At 44.5% G+C, this 21183-nt stretch overlaps 1 protein-coding gene across 2 annotated transcripts; it reads left to right on the top strand.

The window, feature by feature from the left end:
• The first annotated feature begins 9883 nt into the window (after positions 1-9883).
• On the top strand, positions 9884-20823 carry ANGEL1 (angel homolog 1). Of its 2 annotated transcripts, none has more exons than XM_066552646.1 (10): positions 9884-9973; positions 11807-12406; positions 12920-13146; positions 13712-13781; positions 14175-14608; positions 15272-15398; positions 16242-16352; positions 17524-17593; positions 18010-18167; positions 19006-20823. In XM_066552646.1, the coding sequence occupies exons 2-10, from the start codon at positions 12040-12042 to the stop codon at positions 19173-19175; spliced, it is 1734 nt and encodes a 577-aa protein (XP_066408743.1). In that variant the 5' UTR covers positions 9884-9973; positions 11807-12039; the 3' UTR covers positions 19176-20823. The 2 variants fall into 2 exon arrangements, with proteins under 2 accessions (XP_066408743.1, XP_066408742.1); XM_066552645.1 differs by lacking the exon at positions 9884-9973 and adding an exon at positions 10045-10152.
• Positions 20824-21183: the final 360 nt, after the last annotated feature.

Genomic DNA, 21183 nt, shown 5'->3' with positions numbered 1-21183 from the left:
TAGAGAGAGGGAGGATTTCTTATATTAATAGACACTGCCTGGGTTTTGTGAAAAATGTCGAGATTCTCCTTGCAACATCTAAAATATCAAGACTCACTCTACTTATATTTGATTATCAGAGGAGAGGAATTCAGCTTCACATGATAGCTGTGCCCAGCTGTACAAGTGCCAGTGCCAATTCACATGCATCACACACCTCAAGGTGTAAGTTCTACTTAGAGCAGGGTATGTGTGAATTCATTTATGTCTGCTGTGACACTGGGAGGGATAGGACTTGCTGCCAACACTTGCTTCGCATTCTCAGGGGGAATTTCTCATCCAAATTTTCCATGTATGGAAGGTTGGATGGAGACAGATGGTGAATTTAGCTGACTTAAAAATATTCCTTTTAGAAACAAAACAGAAAGAAACAGATTCTGCAGTAATCTCTGCTGCTCCTGCTTCAAGTGAGCTGAAGGAGAGAAGAGATGTAAAACCTTGAATTTTGGAGAGGCATTTTTCTGGACTAGGAAGGTCAAAAGTTTTAGTACTGATCTCTGTGTTGCCTGCAGGCTTTTTCAAGGCAGGAGCACATTGCCTTGCCCTCGCTTCAGTTGTAATTGTACCATATTTTAAATATACGGGCTTTTATTAGAAAGAGATAACATATCAGTGGAAATACTGAACCAGGAGAAGGAAGGCGTTTATGAAACAGAAGGCATTGCATTATTGAGATGCTCAGGGAACACTGGATGCTTGTGGCCATCATGGTAGCAGGTGTGTGGAACATACTGAGGGAAGAAGGGCATTCAGATTTTCATGCAAGTCTTTCACAGTGTAGTAACAGCATCTGAGATTACTGAAATACTAATTGGTTTTTTGCTTTTCCTCTGAAGGACTACTAGCACACTCAGCTTCTCTCTCTGAACAGACAGATTAGGCAGCTTTATTTTATTCCTTTCTAGTCTGTGTCTCTTGCTGCTTACTGTGCAATGGCTAAAACCATTATGTTTGGGCTACTTATGAAAAACTGAAGTAGCTCCTGAACTTTGCAATCAAAACAAACAATGGCTCAAATCCTCTGGGATTTTAGTAATTTTCTGCTTTATAAGCTCTGAAAGACTTCTCTTTTAGCTCCTTCCTCTCTGACAGACTGCTCTGTTACTGTGGTTTCTCACGCTGCATGTGTGTTCCCATACACAACTCATAGTTGCTAGAGTCACCTGTGGGGATGAGGGTGAGCCTGTGAGCCAGCTAGAAAGCTCTGGATCTGGATGCCCTGTGTTTTGTACTATCCACCAGGTATTTATGAACACAACTTTAAGAAGTTGTGTTCTCTTACACAACTGAAGGTTCTGAAGATTTGTTTTTCAGCTGTTCTGAAAAAATGTTGATGCAGTTCATCCAACACTGTGTCCTCTCAGCCTCTCTTATTTCTGTACTAAGCACTTAGCAGAATTATGCCAGGAAATCATGTGGGCATTGCCAAGTGAAATCATGCCAAGTGAGGGCTGCAGATGACCTTGGATTTCAGGTAATTCACTATTCATACCTCAGCAAAGTATGGTGCAGTCTCCTCTCCAAAGTTGTTTCTTGGGGAAGAAAAGTATGTTAATAATGCACTGATCTCTCCTGTGGTGCTGTGCTGGGGTCTGCAGAAAGATGTGCTTTTAGGTAAAACCTCCAGTCCATCACAGTCCATATCTGGCTGTAAGAAGTTGTGGTGGGTTGACCTTGGCTGTACATCAGGTGCTCACCAAGCCTGTCACTCCCCTCCTTTGCAGAACGGGGGAGAAAATAAGATAGAAAAAGCCATTTTGAATCAAGATAAAGGCAGTTTAATTAGGCAAAAGAAAAGATCACACACTAAAGCAAAGGAAAATAAAATATTTATTCTCTATTTCCCATCACTTCCCAGAAAGTCAGGCTTTAGTACATATGGTGTTATATAGTGGTGCATACACATAGTGGTCCAGGAGACAAACATTGTAATAACAAATGTGCTGCAGATTCCCATCCTCCGTTCCCTTTACCCCCTGACTTTCTCTTAGCTTTTATTGCTGAGGAGATGTCATATGGTATGGAATATCCCTTTGGTGAGATTGGATCAGCTGTCTTAGCTATGTTCCCTCCTAAGGTCTTGCTTACCACCAGCCAAATGGTGAAGAGGGGGGATGTTTGAGAGACACTGATTGATGCTTTGGGAGACAAAATTTTCCTATGTTTATCAACACCTTTCTAGCGACCAATGTAAATCACAGAATATGAGGGCTGCTATGGGGATAATTAACTCTACCTCAGCCAAACCTGATAGGGAAGTTTGTCACTTTACTACTTTGCTCTGTGGAGTGGAATTGCCCAAAGATGTGGGAGATGCTCCAGAAATTAACTAAGTTCCTCTTTAGGGACTGGTTTTCAGAGATGCTGGAAATTGAGCAGGTCAAATATTTAATCATTTAAGTCTAGCTTTCCACTATTAATCTGGGTTCCCATCAGAGACATAGCTGAGAGATTGATTTTGCCCATAGTCTGAGTAGTATTTTCAGGGTGAGAGACTGGAATGAAACACATGTTACTTCACTTCTACTGCCATCAGTGTTTGTGTGCACACAGCCCCCAAGAGCTGAAAAACATTGAGGTAGGACAAATTAACCAAAAGCAAACTGGCAATGGCTTTATCTCCTGATGTGTCTAGGTTCTTATTAGAGATGTTCTGGAAGAAAAGAAGGGAGTATAAGAAGGATGGGTCCAAAGACTGTATTGGTTTTACTGTCTTCTTAGTGCCCAGGATACCAAGGGAATAATATAAGATGAGCAACATAAGAAATGTTAGCCAGACAGTAATTAATGTGTAGGTTATAGGTGTATTTAACCCTGTATCCTTCCTAACACAAATAAAGCCCTAGAGTCATCAGTTTCACATAGATCTTTGTCTTCAGTGAGCCAAGAGGCATTTTGCCAAGACTCTTTTCTTTCAGTGTAACACAGATCCCATGGCCTAACAAAATGCATTTTGTATATCCCAGTTTCAAACTGAAGGAACATTTCCACCAGTTCATATCTGAACATTTAGCATTATTCCCTTAATCTATTTAGAAAAGTTTCTCCGTGTCATGTTGGAGAATGAAATTTTCTAACAAAAACATGTTTTCTGTTGGCCAAGCATAAACTACAATGACTTAGTTATGGTAATTACTATCACATCTGCTAATGAAGATAACAGTTCCAGACTCACCAGACTGCCACTACATGCACACTTCTGCTTTTCAGAAGCTTGTACATTATAAAAGTATTGCAGCAGAAAATATAATAACTTTCAGGATTCGAATGTTTTTGCCTGGGAAGAACAGTTGTTTGGTTAAAATTTGTTTTCTTTCAGAAGATTGAATTTGATGAGCAATAATTTTGACTACAAAATATGTCAGATCAGGTACAAGTCTTGAAGGGATGAATTCTCTCACAACATCTCTCCTATGTATACAGCTCCTTCTACCAAAATGCAGCTGTCTTCAAACTCTAATTGTGTAATGGTTGTGTTGGACTGGGAAGACAGAAAGATAAACAAAGACATACAGGAGTCCCTCCAGCCCTATCTGTGGCCCTGTAGGGGTTAGAAGCACTGAGGGCTTGTGTTCCATGGAAGAGCATCAGTTGATTTTGGAGGTAACTCCATTAAAGGACATCAGTTGCCACACAAAACTTTCATGTGCAGAGGATGAGAAACATTAGGGATGCCCTGGATTCCTATGTTTTTTTACTCCCACACTGTGTACTCATTGATGACTTCCAGGCCTGAGAGAGGCCTAAAATTCCTATTGTTCTTGAGAACACTGGCCCCACCATTACTGGCTACTCACCACCACTAACAATGTCTTTGACACCTTTAGGTCCTAGACCATGGTGGTTCAGATTTATGTAAGGCTTAGCCAAATTTTGAATCAAGTGTGAGGCAGGCACCACTTCCATCAGCTTGTGTGCTTCCAAGTATATGGGCTCTGTGCCTATAATATCAGCAAAGGCCTTCTCAGGATCTACAGAGAAAAAGCATATTGATGAGTGGTGCATTGTGTCCCCCATCTCTATTAAATAAATTAAACTACTTAATAAAATTAAGTAACACTATGCAACAACAGCACAGTTTTACTCCTTATGCATTATCATCCCCTGGTTCTCCCCATGCCTTTATCCCAGACTTTCAGGAGTAAATGTATCTTCGATTCTTATCCACTTGTCATCCTGTGACTTGCTGCAGCTTCTCACCAGTCTGCAACATGACTGATTTTTTTTTTTTTTTGTGTAACTGAGAACTTTTGACATCAGGTAAAAACTTTTTTTTCCCCCTTAATTTAAACATGCAGCTGATATTGCCAGCAGAGGTAGGGCAGCTCAGAACGTTCTGGCTTACAACCAGCAGAAAGAATGCCAGCATTTTCATCTTGGTGTTGTTGACACAGCTGCAGTGAGACATATCAGTGCAGCTGGAGGCTGTATTTCCACAAAAACCTCTCATTTGGAATTCCTTCATCAAACCCCATACTTGGAGATCATATTTCTCCATGCTGCTATATGCATTCAGCAGTCTAACCTCAAGACAAATTTCCCTCTCAACAAAGTCATTTTCCAGTTCAGTCTGTAGCCTTCAACAAGATAGTCTTTGTTCTTGTGTTATTATGTTTTTTGACTTTCCTTCCATTTATAACAAGTTAGAAAGTTCTCTTCCTAAATCATGGATAAATCTTACTGTTACAAAAATGATCGCAAGACTTGTTTTATCAGATGACTGATTTCACAAGGCAGAAAATAGAGGAGAGCCACCAGAAAAGACTAGAAGGCTTGTGGCAAACCCATGGTGTGCAGACCGCAAGTGCTAGCTACAGTGTTTCATCAGGAGTGCACAAACAGGGATGCAGTCCCATTCCTGGTTTCAGCTAGCTCCTCCTGCTGCTCTATTAACAACTAGAGGAGACAATAGAGAACAAATAAATAGCCCTGGTGTGTAGAAAGTAGTTGAAGAAAGATGTTTAATGTCAAAGGGAGAGCTCTTAAATGGAAATTCCCATTCTCCCCCTCTCACCTCCTGCCTTTATCAATAGCCAGATTACATGTGGCTGTTAGAATTTTGGCAGCATCATGTCCTTGGCTCCTTTTTGGATATATACCAGTTGGTAGGTACAATTCTGACAGTAAGGAAAGGCTAGTGAGTGCAGATGGTCAGAAACCATTCAGTTTCAACTCCTAGGTCAGTGTCAGGAGCTTGCATTGCCTTCTCTGCTGAGGCACCAGCCAGCAAGACAGACTCCTGAGGCTCACTCATTTTGGACATTTCATTCTGGTCTGTCATGAAGCAGATTCAGTTTGTCAATGCAAGCCTAGCAGAGATGTGACTCCCTGGATGTGACAGATCTTCCATTCGTCGTACTGAAGCCCCTCTTCAACATGCTGGAGATGTACTCCTGCAACCCTGCTTTGTGCCTAGCACTCCCTGTGCACTACATGCATGTGTTGCTGGCTCCAGTGTGGGGAAGGGCTAACTCTGGGGCTAAGCTTTCCTCAAGTTCTTCAGGCCATGTGCAGGGAACTCACAGTTCTCCCACATTAGGTTCTTATTCCTTCACAAGCTACCTTTCTCCCCTTTCTCAATTTCTGAGCCCACCAGGCAAAGCAATTTTTTATCTTCATCCCATTTCCCCACAAACATGCAAGCCAAAACCATACCAGCTGCTCCTACCTCTCTTGAACTGACTGACAGCTCCCCAGGCACAGGGGCTGACTCTGTGATCAGACTCTGGGAATGCTTTGTAGTATACTTGTCCTGCATGGCAGAAGAAAAAGCATTTGAATGCCATTGTATATTGGGATTGAGTGTAAGCAGACTCACTGGAAGTGATACAGCTTCTCTTGTCCACAATTCATAGTTTATTTTATAGTTATAGAGAAAGAGAATTTGGAAAATTCCCTTTTAAGGGGACTAAATGCATGAAAAAATTATGAAGTGTTATTCTGCCAAAATAATTTCTGGCTAATAGTTTAATACATTTTTTTCCTACCATGAATCTTCCTTTTCAGTCCCTGTCACTGCTTTTACTACCTTTTCCCCTTACTCTCTATTGCCCTTTAGAGCTCCAGGTTATTAACCTGTAATTTTGTACCCTTCCTGGGTGTCACCCAGCACTGATGTGGAATGTGGAGCAGTTCAGCTATTCATTCAGATCTATAAGGGGAAAAGACTGGCCAGCTGGCACCCACATCACCACACTTCAACCAGCTCTGCAGCTGCATCTCCTTTATTAAGACCCTTTCCTTCTGCCAGATTTTATTGTCAAATGATGGGTTTACTTACATTACTGTAGTGTGAGAAAGACAAAAGGAAGGGTAAAAATAGGCTTAAATCCCATGTAAAAAAGTCATGAGACAAGTCATGTGCCCAGTACATTAGTCAGTCCCACGGAGTGTGGATTGAGCCTTCTGAGGTACATTTAGAAATCATTTTGGCACTTCATAAATTGCATTGTGAGCTATTTAAATATAGAAAAAACAAGTCTAGAAGAGTGGTCCCCCATGCCTTACAGTAATTGCATTAAGAAACAATTGCATACATAGCAACAAAGGAAAATAAGAAATTAACATGTAATGACTAAATGACAGGCCAAAGGAGGTTTAGAACTTTGAGGGGAACTGTAATGCTAAATTAGGAAGTCAGGCCAAAGAGCTGTGAGCAGCCCTGGCACCTGACTCTGCTGTGTACAAGCAGAGCCTGAGAACAGCAGGTTCAGAAAACCCTGCTGCCCCCATGCCCTGCCTGTCCTTCTGGACAATGAAGAGCTCAGACAAGATCTGGTCTCAAAAGATGCTGAGCTCTGACATCTCTTAGAGGCAGTAGGGGCAGCTTGGTGGAGTGTCCTGGAAGCTGGTACTGCCAAGTCCTCTAATGATTCATTTTGCTTTTTTCAAGTGCTCCCAGATGGCAGCTCCCACCTCTGGTCACTGGTACTCTGGATCCCTGTTCGCCACCCTTCTTCTCATTGCTGCCCTGGCCTCAGGAGAGAAGCCTTCCCAACTGGTGATCAGCCTGGTGCAACCACAGTCCCTCTTAGCTGCTGCTGATTTTTCTTTGGCAATTTCTGAGAATTTCTGGAGTGAGTTTGCTAGTAAGTAAGCCCTGCACCTGCATCCTTCTCAGACTCATTCTCAGTGTCACCACTAGTGAGTCACAGGTTCATTTGCTTTTTCTCTTCTGTAAATAAAGAGTTCACAGCCACCTCCTAGGTCCTGTATGTTTCTCACACCTACACAGTAAAAGCACAGCTGCTTGGTGTTAAAACATCTCCAGGAGGAATGGTGCCACTTGTAAGACCTGAGTTCTTGATTTATGCTGCTTATAAACAGGAGAATCCTATGTGCTGTTTGCAGGGGCTTTCCCGATGTTGTGAGAAAGCCCTGAAGAGCCTGTGGTTGCTCTGTGCTGCCATATCACCCTTATGTAACCTTGCCTGCACCTTCTGACTCCTAAGGGTGACATTCAGTGCCAGAAACCCCATCATTCTGGGATCTAGTCAGCTCACAATAACTGCAAATAGCTATGGTTTTGGCTGTGGACCTTCCCCCTTTCCTCCCAAATGTATCAAAAAGTCACGTGAGGCCATTGCTAAATGTTCTTGTCTCCTTTAAGTTCATGTTCCAGTTTGTACAATTTCATGATAAAGTCAGACTGTGGCAGTTATAGTGTTAAATGAGATGAAGATAGGAATGCATTCACCTTTTTAGTCTGGAACAGATTCAGACTTCCCTACTGCCAAATTCCCAGTATGTTCAGTAATAAAGTGTGGCTTGTAAACATGTCAGCAGTTAATGGGGTCTTGAATCAAGTACTCACTCATTCCACCAACTACTGTTGGTGCCAAAAGTGGTTCAGTGCTTATTATTTTACATCTTTTTTACCGAGGACTTTGTGACTTTTCCTAAGGTGATAAAACTAAAACTGTAACAGAAGAGGCTTTCTGATAAAGGTTGAGCAGAAATAATTTATAGACTTAAAAATATTTTTATTTCCCAAATAATAGGACAAATTTTGTGGCTTTATTCCCTTGGGTTCTAGACCTCTCAAACTGTCCAGTCATTAGAGACTGTGGAAGGATTACATTTGGATAAAAACCAAAATACCACAAAGTCCAGTGGAAGGCTTGACCCTGAAGCAGGTGACCATTGTCAGCTTTGTTTGTATTGCCAAAATTTGAAAATATTTTTCTAGTGTAGGCCAAACAACTGTGGCTATTTGGCCATAGCTGCTTGCTTGTTTGTAGCATCAGCTAACATTCTTCTCTGATTTCAGTCTGAGTATTCTGATGTGGGTTGGGTCTGAAGATCTTTTCTTAGATCTTTCCTTTCAAGGAACAAGCTGGTATTAAATGACCCAATCACGAGCTCCTAATGTTGCAGATCCTTCCTCTGGAGAACATCCTACATTCTCTGACTAGAAACCAATGATGGATTGGTTACCGCAACAGGAGATGGGAGACCACAGTCCAGTGCTTTCCCAGAGACATCTGTGGGATTTGAGACAAGTCCCTTCTTTGATGGTCTGTGGTGTTCTGTAAATGGGGATTTGAAAAAGAGTGGTAGGATTATTATTTATATACATTATAACATAATCTCAGATCCTAGCTGTGGACACTCATTGTGCTAATTACTAATGGGAGAAATGGGTCTCAATGTCTTCACAAACAACTCCAGCTGAAAGAACCACTCAAGTTCTGGAAGAATGGCTGTGGGGATTTTACAAGAAATGGGTGTTAATGTCTTAGAAATGGTCCATAATGTCTTAATGAATATTAAGCTGCATTTTTTGAAGAAGCTAGATAATTTGAGTTTCTAAACTTTAAGGCAATATGTAGTACGTGGTTCGGGAAGTCTGTACCTTCCTAGTGCCTCAGCTAATGGGGAAAGGAAGAGGGCAACCTGCAGCCATGAGTTTAGGAGAAAAGGAGGCTGTATCCTCCAAAAATTTGAGAGACCCCATTGGAGTATGGCCAAGTGGACTCCATCCCTTTACTCAAAGTTGCAAGATTCCTCTGTCTCTTTTGTGGACACTGGCTTTTCACAGCGTGATTTTCTGCGCATCAGTAAGTGTTTCATTTAATTATGACCCATGAGATGGCAGCTGGTCACCATGAAGGGGGCATTTTGGCAGCACTCATCAGTGCAAAAGGCAGGGATAGTATGAATCTTGACTTCATCGCAGGTACTCAGAGTTTAGAAGAAGGCTACTGAGATTTCAAGTCAGAAATGTGTATTTGGTGTTAAAAAGCTGTAGTGTGCTCAGCTCAATCTGTTTGCCTTCAGATGTTGAAAACATGTGATTGTGGAGTGAAGCAAACATTGAAATTCTGGACTTCAACCAGGACTTCGCTTTTCATATACAACTGCCTGGTTTCAGCACATGATGGATCTCAACTTGCAAATGCCAGAGTACTCATAGCCAGGTGAGGACTGATTTTGCCAGCCTCTGATGACCTCTCAGCAGCACCAAGTGAGGGCACACTCCTGCTCTGCTGTCTCCCCCACCCCATCGCCACTGCCGCATAGAGGTTGTGCTTTGCAAAACCTTAGCAATTATCAGTGCTGTTCTAAAAGCCTGTGCAACATCTGGAGCAAAGGGTGTTTTCCCTGGGGACAAAAAATCATGGAAATTTTCCTGTTTGTATTTCTGGAGAACAGGGGGTGAAAATTTTTTGTTTGAAACCACAAATTTCAGGGTGGCGGAGCCATAAAGCAACCTTCACTCAGCCCAGGGTCTCAGCTTGTGACCCCTCAGGCACAGCACGGCTGCCGGGCCCCTCCGCAGGCTGCGCTCCTGCCCTACAGCGGGGCAGGCAGGGCCCCACCCCGGCCGGGGCCGTCCCACCACGGGCCGCGGCCTCCCGGGAGCGGGCGGCCCTGGAGCGGCGCCCGGGGAGGGCCAGGCCCGAGCCGCTGCGAGCCCCGGGGGCCCGAGGCGGTGAGTGCCTGGGCACGCCAGGCGCCGGCGAGCCCGCGCCGTGAGGCCGTAGCTGAGGCGGGGCCGGCGCGGCGGCGGGGCCGGGCTGGGGGCGGTGGAGGCCGGGCCGGGCGGCATGATCGGCACTGTGCTCTGCTACGTGCTGCTGCCGGCGGCGCGGCTCCTCCAGGCCCTCCGAGGTAACCCGGCCCCGGGCGGGCGGCGGCGGGGGCACAGGGAGCTGCCGGGGGTGGCCCGGAGGGGCGGGGATGTCCCTCGCCGTCCCCCGCCCTGGCCTGAGGGGGGTGCGGCCCGGCGGCTGGGGTCGGTGCAGCTGCCCCGGAGCTCCCAAGGCTCCGGCTCTAGGCAGATGGGGCGTGGGGCTGCTGGGCCGGGCCGCAGCGGGGAGCTGCGTGTGTGGAGGGAACAGCTGCCGGCTGTTGTGCTGCAGAGGCAGAGTGCACTTTGCGCCGGGGCTCCAGCTCCTGCCGCCAACCTGCTCTCTAGGCTTGGGGAGATGCTTGGAGATAGGCAGCTCAGAGATCTGTGATCCCCCAAGGACCTGCGGGTGACTTCGTGGATGGACTTATGTTTTGTCTGCATCGCTATTTCACTTAGTTTCCCTAGATCCTGCTGCTACTTCACAGTCTGTGATTACTGAGCTCATGTACAGCCACCTTCCAGCCTGAACATGTCCCTGGGCCTGTAGCAACTACTGGGCTGGCACCCTGTCTTTTTTCATAGTGAGCAGCGAGCTGACTCCTCTCAAATTCAGCTCCTATTGTGTATTAACAGGCTTTTGCAGGCACTCATCGTGCCTGCTCAGGGGCGTGTGGAAACATTACCTTGGTGTGTTGATGTTTCTGACATTAATGAACTTAATTACAAACTGACAGAGAGGAGTATGGTTCTTAAAGCTCCATTTCTGACACATACAGAAAACTTTGACACAAAAGATATAGTAAAACTATACATGAATGTTGCTGACTCCTTTATGTTACTGCTCTGGCTGACTGACAGGGATGCAGAGAAAAAAGTGATTTGTAATCAACAGTAATTGCTAGTTAACAGTAGGGACAAGTGTCTGTGCAGAATTCATAGTGAAGCGTAAATGCCATCTCTTGTATAGATGCAAGTGAAAAGAATCTCTGTCTTTTTCTACTTTACTGCACAAATATTACCGTATTCAATGTTACATTAAAACAGTTTAAAGTGGGTTTTTTTGCCACATGTCAGTCATCAGGTGATCTGTAATTCTTATCAGGATTTCTTCTGTGCATATACTCTCTCTAATGAGGCATATGTTGGTCCCTATGTGTCTTCATTTTTCATCTCTTAGTAACAGAATGGTTTTTCTTCTACAATGCATTCTTGTGATGTATTTTACTCTCTTAGCTGACTGCTATTTCTTGCTCAGTCCCTGGAATGAAACTTGCTCCAAAAGATGTTCTCTTAGCTTCTTAGCCCATGCACGATCAACTAACTTTTAGAGACTGCCTTTACATATGTTTCTGAGAGCTGATATTTCCACAAGGCCTTTCAGCTTGGCTGACTCTCTGTGCTGCTGCATGAGTTAGAATTGCATTCTCTAGATTTGATAAAGCCATTGCTATTGTGTGCAGTTTCAGTGGCTTGGACTAATATGACTGGATTTGGACTGTGGCTTAGCATTCTGGAGGAGGCAGGGGAAGTTATTTAGACTGTAACTTTTTTCCCTCAGAGAAATAATTTGTTTGGGTTACTATACTGAATGGTTGTATTGCACAGAGTTGCAGCAAATGTGTTGGAATAAGAAAATAATGAGTAAGAAAGCATTTCTGGCTGTTTGATTTTGATTTTGTTTTTAAATGACAGATGCTTTCTTTACCTATCGAAAGAATGTGCTTCTGGCGAAGAGCCCGTCCACCCAGATAGAAGGTGTCTTTGCTGCAACCAGAGGAAGATCAGTTCCAGAAGAGCAAGAAGCCCTTCTCCAGCAGTGGCTGGAGGAAGGAGCAGGGAATTTGCCAGCCAGTGAGAGTGTTCCAACAGTGAGGAAAGTATCAGTTACACTCACTAGTGACTGGTTAGAAGGTTCAGAACTATTGATGTCCAGCCTCAGTGACCTGAATACGTCTCCGGAACTCACCCAGTGTACTGATCAGCAGCACTTGGAGCTAAATGCCTTGGCTTCTTCAGACCTGCAGGATCATGCAGTGGCTGAACTGGCCAGATTACCATCCGAGGAAACAGTGACTGTAGCAGGCAGTGCTCCTTGGGCAGCTGTGGTCCCACAGACAGATCACCAGACATCTGGCTGTGCTGGTATCAATGTGGAGGTGCTGAATGATGACCCAGCTGTGCTGGCCTGGAGTTTAGCATGTGATGCAGAGGCAGTGCCACCGGTGCTCCCAGCCCAGCCCATTCAGGAAGCGGTGCCATTTTATCCTGTCTCATCGGAGGTGCCCTACCATGGTCAGTGATGGCTCTTAATCTAATGTTTAGTTTGGGATTGGCATTTGTAGTGAATGTGGTCAGGTTACTGTGTTTGGGCTTGCTGTCAGCAAGACATTGGTTGCCCCTGCAGAGTTGACAGGATCTGCTAGTGAAAACTGTAAAGTGAGTTTTTGCTGAGGAGGGCTGGTCACAGCTAGTGGTTTCTGTGCTGTGAGACTGTCTGATCTGAATATCAATATATGTTCCTTACTGTTCTCAAATGCTGGCTTTGTACTCTAGGAAGCACTGAAAAGTGGATCTGGTGTTTCAGTATGCTTGACTCTGGTCATGTGTTATGCCATCCCTACAGACAACTATCCATAGATATCCAGAAAGAGCACCTGAAAACCAGAGTGGGTGTGGGTTTGTTCAGAGGCTAGAGTTCCCTAGCTTGGGGAATGAGAATGGCTGTTCTCTGGGTCCCAGGGGAACCAAAGTATCAGCAAGGTACCTAGTGCAGCTGTAACTTTGCTTTTTGTCTCTTGCATATAGAGATCTTATGGAGAGACTGGGAGGATCTTTCTGTCCAGCCCTGTGTCTTAGAGCAGGTCTCAAAAAACACTCCCCTCTTTGAATTTCGAGTCATGTCTTACAACATCCTTGCCCAGGACCTGGTGGAGCAGGGCCTTGATCTCTATGTACACTGTCATCCAGACATCCTGAACTGGAACTACCGCCTTCCAAACCTTTTGCAGGAGATCCAGCATTGGGATCCTGATGTAAGTATGACTAAGCCCTCTCTACATCAGTGTCACCAGAATTTGAATTCCTTGTTTGATCTAACAGTATTAAGAAAAGAAAAAGATGGGGGCAAGTCCTAGGAAGATACTGCCTGCTTGGTAACTGGACACTGATTGGTCTGAGAATGTGGACTTTCACAGACCGTGTTTTTGGTGTATGTCTTGCTTTGATTGTAGAAACTTCGAAGTCATACTTCGATAGCAGGGCTTAGCTTTTATAAACAGCAGAAGTAGAGGAAGAAGGACCTGTCTTCTAAGGCAGTACAGGAAGGGAAGCCTGCATAGAAGAGGACTCCATGAATTTCTTATTCTTTGAGTCCTCTCTATGGGATGAAGGATCTTTTATCTCATTGCTGAAAAACTGAATGATATGCTACTGTGACCCAGAAAGTTAGTGCTTTTCATCTGGAAAGTACAGATGAAGTGATGACATTTCTGTTTGGAGGGTTGGTGTGTGAATGCACTTTTCCACTTTCTTCCTTCCACAAAACAAGGTAACTAGCAAATACTTGTGGAGCAAGTGAGGTCTCTGCCTTCCTTCCAGGTTCTGTGTCTCCAGGAGGTGCAAGAGAACCATTACTGGGAGCAACTGGAACCAACATTCAAGGAGATGGGTATGTCCTGCTTTTGTGGGTCTGTACATCCAGCTCATGGAACTGGCCAAGCAGTGCTTCCTGCTTAACATCTTCTATGCACTCAGTTTAAAGAGACCTCTTCCTGTTTGCCAGGTGGCTGCTGGCCCTACTTCTGAGCTATCTGCCTAGACCTTTGTCCTTTCTTTTGTAATTGATGTCTCTGAGTTGAAAAATCAGAGTAACAAAACAGAGGGCCCTAGAAGGTCAAGGAGAGAGAAAATACCCCCAATAATTAATAATAAAGGGTGGTTATTGGAAAAGAATTGGGTATATTGCTGTACCCAAATGTAGTAGGAACCTTTTCTATACAGACTTGCTGAGCCTGAGGTAGTGAGTGGATAAACCATTTAATAGGTGATGGTTTCTTTTCAGGCTTTGCTTGCTTCTATAAACGGAGAACCGGGACGAAGACAGATGGATGTGCAGTGTGCTATAAGCACAGCAGGTTCCAGCTGATCAGTCTCAGCCCCATAGAATACTTCCGGCCTGGCCTGGACATCCTCAACCGGGATAATGTGGGCTTGGTGCTGCTGCTGCAGCCTGTGCTCCCAGAAGGTCTAGGTCTGAATGCAGTCAGTCCTTTGTGTGTGGCCAACACTCATGTGTTGTTCAATCCCCGTCGAGGAGATATCAAACTGGCCCAGGTGGCATTGCTGCTAGCAGAGATTGACAAAATTGCAAGAACTACTGAAGGCAGCTACTATCCTGTCATCTTGTGTGGAGACCTGAACTCTGTACCTGATTCTCCACTCTACAAATTCATCCGGAATGGTGAACTTTCCTACCATGGGATGCCAGCCTGGAAGGTAGTTGCCAGCCAGAATTGGGATTGGATAGCTCTTTATTGTCTGCTGCTAGAGAAATGCATGGCTGCATTCTTCCTCTTGTGAGGAAATAGTCTTAATACTGAATTGAATTATTCAGCAGTCTTCCCCAGTGTCTCCAGCGCTGCAAGGGAAAGAAACGGACAAGTGCGTGCATGTTGTTTCCATCACTGCTTTTCTGGTTTCTCTTGAGGCACACTTGTGATAATAGATCACTTAATATCAAGTCTTTTTTTTTTCTTTTCCTGTGGAATTTTTGTTCCTGTGTGTCTGGAAGTGTAGGGAAATGCAACTCCACCAAGACTTACTAAAATTTTTTGTTCTAAAAAAGTTCGAAGTGGGTCTCTTGTGGTTGTCTTACTGTGTGTCTGTGATCAAATATATGGTTATCATTCAAGTTAAATCATCACTTCAATAAGATACCTGTAAAATATCTTGTCAGGTGACTTTTAGCTAGTTATATCTGTCCCCTACAGCTGAAGGTTTACTATATCTTTACCATACTCTGAATAGCTTAGTTCATGCCTTTCTAAGAGAGCGTTCTCCTGTCTTGCTCCTGGCAAGTGTATATGTGTACATTGTCTATAGCTTGCACATCTGCTCTCTGTCACTGATGGTTGCTCTCCTTTCCTGGCCTTCTTGCAGGTGTCTGGTCAGGAAGACTTTTCCCAGCAATTGTATTCACGAAAGCTGCTGGCCCCACTGTGGCCAAGCTCACTGGGTGTAACAGACAAGTGCCAGTATGTCACCCTGTGCCAGCCAAAGAAACCTGGTGAGCTCCAGTATTCACTGACAATATGAGTTTGCTGAAGATGGGCAGTTTGTGGGCCTTGCTGTCTCTCTGAGTAGCTTGGGCATGTGCCGCATGAGGAACTTGACAAAGATTCTCTTCTTCTACTTTGTATATGAGTTAAATACATTTTTTTCCAGAACCTATTGGATTTCTGCCATTTTCTTTCCCTAGTGGGGAGCAGAATGTTCCTCTACCAGTAACACTTGCTCTATGTCTCTTTCATATTCCCAGACTTACACTTTTGTGCAGTTGTAAACTATGTTCAGCAGGCATTGCTTTAATCTCTGGGTGTTTGGGGTGTAGTTTTGAATAGTATTTGCAAACCACTGTAAAGAAATCATTCCTAAGATCCAGTTACAATCATGTCTGTTCTCTGCATCCATTGAGAGGATTAAAAAAATGGAGCCCACACAAAATAGCTTTTGTTGAAATTGTGAATGTAGAACTTGTATTCAGCCTGATCTCCAGAAATGTTTTTCTCAGCAGACATTTCCTGGAGTTGCACACTTAACTGATCTGCTTGAAAGTCCCTTGAACTTTTGGTGTCTCAGAGAGGACATTCTTACTTTGTGCTGACAATAACTGTTGCATCTGAGGGATAGGAATAGCTGTGCTCTGTTCTTCTACTTTTACACATCTGTTCTACATGTAGGTTATCAGGTGATTTCTAGTCTCATGGTATCAGAGTGCTTGGGAACAAAAGCCTCTCTCAAACGAAAGAGCTCTAAGAGGCCCAAAGGTCTGAAATATAGGTAGGTGTTCCCTGGAGGTATGACTTTGCTGCAGTTACTTTCTTCTTTTAATTTGTGCTTTTCTCTGCAGGGAGACGCGAATACAGCCGGGACTTCCTGCTGCAGTTCCGCTTTTGTGATGCTGCCTGTGAACGACCGCCAGAGCTGGTCCTCCTGGAAGGTGTGACAGATGCTAAACCAGGTATTAACGGGAGACTTTGCAACTTGTCACTCTCCCCACTCAGTGGAGCCTTTCTTCTGAGGACAGACTGAGAGAGTTTGGACTGGAGAAGAGAAGGCTCCACTGAGGCCTCATTGTGGCCTTCTAGTACTAAAAGTGGGCTAATAAAAAAACGAGGGAGAGTGACTATTTACACAAGCATATAGTGATGGGACAAGGGGAATGGTTTTAAACTTCCTAAAATTCTCTACATGGAGGGTAGTAAGGCACTGGGCCAGGTTGCCCTGAGAAGTTGTGGATGCCACACCCCTGGAAAATGCTCAAGGCCAGGTTGTATGGGGCCCTGGGCAGCCTGATATAGTGGGTGACATATTTACCCATGGGATGGAGGGATGGAACTAGATGATCTTTAAGACTTCTTCCAGCCCAGGCCATTCTGTAACTGTATGATTCTATGATTTCAAGGAAAACATGAGGTGGAGGTAATGCCTGGTGAGAAAAGGGAAAGGCAGAAGGGTGCCTTCTGTGACCATAATTAGATTTCATGAGAGATCAGAGAAGTACGCTTTCCTCCCTCATACACACTGACTGTGTTCCTTGAGATGCACTGATATTCAGCTTCTTGAAGCTCTTTCTTCTAAACTTTTAAGCTGAAACAGATACGTATATTTCTTTTCTCTGCTTCAAGACTTCGGTGGCAGAGAACAACCTGAAGACTGTAATGATACACGATGGTCCCAAAATAGATGTCTCTGGAAGCTGGTACCCAGTAGACATTCCTGCACCTCTGGGCCTTGTGGCATGGCTAGTTCTGCTTTCTCCATTTCTGTTCTGCCTTTCTAGACACCCTTTGAGTAAGCTGTAGGCTAAGACAAGCAAACTTTCTTTTGAGGGCAAATGTTGAAATACCCTGGACTTTGGTAATATTGAATGCTTTAAGGACATGTACTCAGCAGGACAGAATATGAGTTCTCAGTTGTTTGCACTGATCTGCTCTAGAGATGTTCCTGTTAGTCTTACAGCTTGTGTTTTCTCTGGATATTTTCCTTTATGATATTCATGACTCCAAGCTATCTGCTCTTCTTGGGCAAAAAGATTCATATGGTTTCGGGAGAAGCTTCTCAGACTTGGGATGAGCAGCCTGTTCTGGGATCTGTGTAGGTCTGGCTGGAATCTCTTTGCTCCTTTGCAGACCGCCCTGCACACTGGCCCAAGCCTGCTGCCACGGTGAAAGACCCAGATCCTCAGCCATTCGTCCCAAGGTAACTTGGTGCACCTTCAATGACCACAGTCTTCAAACTCAGCCTTGTTTTCCTGAAAATCTGCCTGAAGGAAAGGCTGAAGTAAATGTGAGAGTGAAAGAGGGTAAGGAGGGCTATCTGGAAGAGCTAGGTCCACCCAGGATTGTCCCAGCAGCAGGATGCTGTTCTGTCAGCTTTATGTTGGTGAGATTGAGAATGAAGGGCATAGGCATATACAGGACTGGGTATTGAAGGCAAAGGAAATTCAGAATCTGTCTTGCTTTGGTGTAAGTGGAGCGAATAGTTCTGAAAGATTTTATGTGCTCATAAAATAGGAATAGTTCAGACAGTTGCATCAGCAAGGGAACATTCAGCTGTGACTGCAGTACCAAAAAGGCATAATTCTCTTTCCTTTCTTGGTGACTGTTTGTGTGCAGGTGTTCAGGTGTTATCCAGCATGGCCTCAACCTGACCTCTGTCTACAGCCACTTCTTGCCACAGAGGGGACGCCCAGAGGTCACAACAATGCCCATGGGGCTTGGAGCCACTGTTGATTACATTTTCTACTCAGCAGAGCCTGTGGAGAACAAGGCGGGTGAGTGTGGCAGTGCAGGGCTTATCCCTGTGACATTGGAAGAGGACTGTGAGACAGGCCAGATGGGCAGTGCATTTCATTAGCTGGTGGATCTACAGGATCTGTCTTTGAAATAATACACAAGGTGGAAGTAACATTTGCTCATGTACCATGAGAAGACACTGTTTTATCTTTGCTGTGAAAAAAATGAGGCTGCTTATGTTCGTGTAGACTTTTGAGGAAGCTAGAACAGAATAGATTCTTTTCTTCTGTATAAATATCTTACTTGTGCTCCTGATAACAGGCAGTGCTGGGTCCTGAGTTCAAGGCTTGGAGTTCTGGTCAGTCTGAGACAACATGCTTGCTGTTCTTGGAAGGAGGTGACTTTGGTTCTTTTACAGTGGCACCTTCTCTCTGCTGCCTGAAACAGCAGTTTTGTTCATGAACGACTGCATGTAAATGCATCCAGGAACTCTCTTGGAGCTGATTTGGGTCATGTCAGAATCAAGTTTGGGGAACCAGTTAGGAATGAAGAGATTAATTCCTCCTCAGGGGAGAATCTGAAGCTATTGCTAGGCCACAGTTCAAGAAAGGAACTTTTCATGTAAGCAACTACCTGGTGAATTTAGTGTATTCTTGCTTCCTATGCCTGCAAGTATATGAAACCATGAACAGCAGTATTGTAGGGTACTCTCTGCTTTCACATCTAGGCTCAAGGGTGCATGTAGTGTTTGTGCAGGCAGTCTTCATTTATCAGGGAAAGAACAGGAGAGGATTGACAAGCATCCCTCTGTGAGTGTGTAGAGTTAATCTGTGGTGCCAGTCTCTGGTTGATGTTTCTTCCCATTTTCTTTGTCAGGTCGCAGGCTGTACAAGGATGGAGCCCTGAAGCTGCTTGGCCGTCTTTCTCTTCTCTCTGAAGATGTCCTCCTGATGGCAAATGGCTTACCAAATCCTTTTTGTTCATCTGATCATCTCTGCCTGCTGGCTAGCTTTGGATTGGAGATCTCCAGCCTCAGAGAGAGTTAGTGTTGGTTCCCTTTCCCTAAAGAAAAGTTGTTCTGAATACAGCAGTTGAGACTCTGGATTGCACAACCTGCTTGCAAGAAAACCCTTTTCTTTGTCATGCCCTAAAAGTCCTTTTATCCCCTCACACCCTCACTAAATGCAGGGATGGGAGAGTTGGAGCACTTTTTGCATTGGTATCTTCTGCATCTCTGCAAACCTGAGCTGTGTTCCCAGTGGGCTCATAGGTGTATTCAGGCATTAGCATCTCTTAAAGAGATCCTTGTTCCACTGCCTTGGTTAGCAGGTGTTATTGTGCTGCAGGAACCAACATAACACCCATGGTTATTTGTCCCTGTGTAAGATTTTCAAGGAGCTGGAAAAGAGAGGGGCAATGCTATCTGCTTTTGGTTAGTTTAATTGCTACCAAGGAGCATGGAATGTGTATGCTAATACTCTTTTACACCAAAACAAATTCTTTTCGTTCTTTTAATTTCTCAGTAATAGTTCAGTACTTTCAGGGCTAGTTGTTGTGTTGCCTTTTAGATTGGATCTGCTAACTGCTTAGAAATGTCTTTTACTTAATAATCTGTAAGGGCTGACTTGCTGACAGAAGGGTTTGTGTGGTGTAACAGTTTCTACAAGAAACTGCTTGCTGTGACTAATGGACCAGGGAATGGGATTGCCAGGAATGGAACCAGTGGTTCTACAGAGCCACTCACAGCAGCTCTTTCAGCTGCAGCAAAAGCCTAGAAGCCTTGGGGAAGGCTTCCTTCCTTTCTAGCAGTCTCAGAATGGTACCTAATATGTCATTTTTAGCAAAAATATTTAGGACCCTCACAGTGAATATCCTGTGGAAAAAATTACCCTGTAAGGCATGATAACCCCAGAAGGCTATAACTCTGGTTGTCCCAAAAGAGAGATGAAGATGGAAGGCATGTGAGAGTCAGCAGAGCCATCAGATGGAAGAGCTGGTCTTGTCACTTGCCCTGTTCTTTGTGCACTCCCTATTGCAGTCAGCCTGCCAGGGGTCAATAGCCAACCTGTAGTATCCATCTCCTGCTCCAGACTGAAGTCCATGCTGCATCCTTCTGCACCCAGCCATGTTTAGGTGTAGATAGAACCCTTAGGATCAACTCCTGACTCTTGACATGCATTGGGAGGACGGGGAGGGCTGTGTAACTTGGAGCCAGACTGCAGTCGCTTGGATCCCAGTGTACCTTTGGTGTCCTGCTTTTTGTCCAGTACAAAAGCAGTTGAGCTGTACCTGTTCCTAGAGTAAATTCCCCAGTTCAACCTGACATTTGGTGCTCAGTTTTTCCCTAAGAGATGAAACCAGTCTTGGCAGAAACCAATATTGGCAGAAACATTATGAATCCTCTGTTCACAAACAAGGCAGGAAATCCAGTCCCACCTGAGGTTTTTGCAGGAAGGTGCAGGAGACTTGAAACATTGTTTGTTCTTCATGCTCTATATTGAGGGACTTTGGTATTTTAAATGTTACTTTCCTTAATGAAAAATAAAATACTGTAATCTAAGAAAATACCACAAAGTAACTGTGGCACCTCGTATTTCTGGCTGCTGAACCTCTGAAGACTTTCTGGACAAGGTTTTGCTGGCTGCAAGGTGAAAGAGGGCAAATTGACTACACAAGAAAGTAATGAAGGTTGAAGAGAGGGAAGAAATGAGGCAAGACATCCCTAAATCCCAGAGGTGGCTTCTTTGGCATTGGGCTCGCCTTGCTCCCTCCATCCCCTACCTCCCCCCCCCCCCCCGCCCCCCCGCAAGATTTGCATTCAGGAACCCTTGCCCTCCTCCCTAAGAAAGGAATACTGCTGATCTTTTACAGCTCACTTCTGTAAACTACAAAAATAAGGTGTGTGTGGGGGGGTAGGGAGTTATGTTCTGTGCCCTTGTGAGCATGTAGGGACTGCATATTCCCCTCTTGCCCTGCCAGATGGTGTGGTATTTGTCTGGTGATGTTTGGATGGCTTTTGCTACCATTTGTGAGTTTCTGTAAGTGAACAGCAGT

This window comes from Molothrus aeneus, chromosome 6 (genome assembly GCF_037042795.1).
Source record: "Molothrus aeneus isolate 106 chromosome 6, BPBGC_Maene_1.0, whole genome shotgun sequence".
NCBI lineage: Eukaryota > Metazoa > Chordata > Aves > Passeriformes > Icteridae > Molothrus > Molothrus aeneus.
The sequence above is the reverse complement of the archived record's forward strand: the minus strand, read 5'-3'. Positions and strand labels throughout refer to the sequence as shown.

Excerpts from the sequence above, each read along its gene's own strand:
- ANGEL1 (XM_066552645.1), top strand. The coding sequence starts at position 10,089 with ATGATCGGCACTGTGCTCTGCTACGTGCTGCTGCCGGCGGCGCGGCTC. Across the intron at positions 13,782-14,174 it reads ACCAACATTCAAGGAGATGG|GCTTTGCTTGCTTCTATAAA; the intron begins GTATGTCCTGCT and ends GTTTCTTTTCAG. Across the intron at positions 16,353-17,523 it reads TGTGACAGATGCTAAACCAG|ACCGCCCTGCACACTGGCCC; the intron begins GTATTAACGGGA and ends GCTCCTTTGCAG.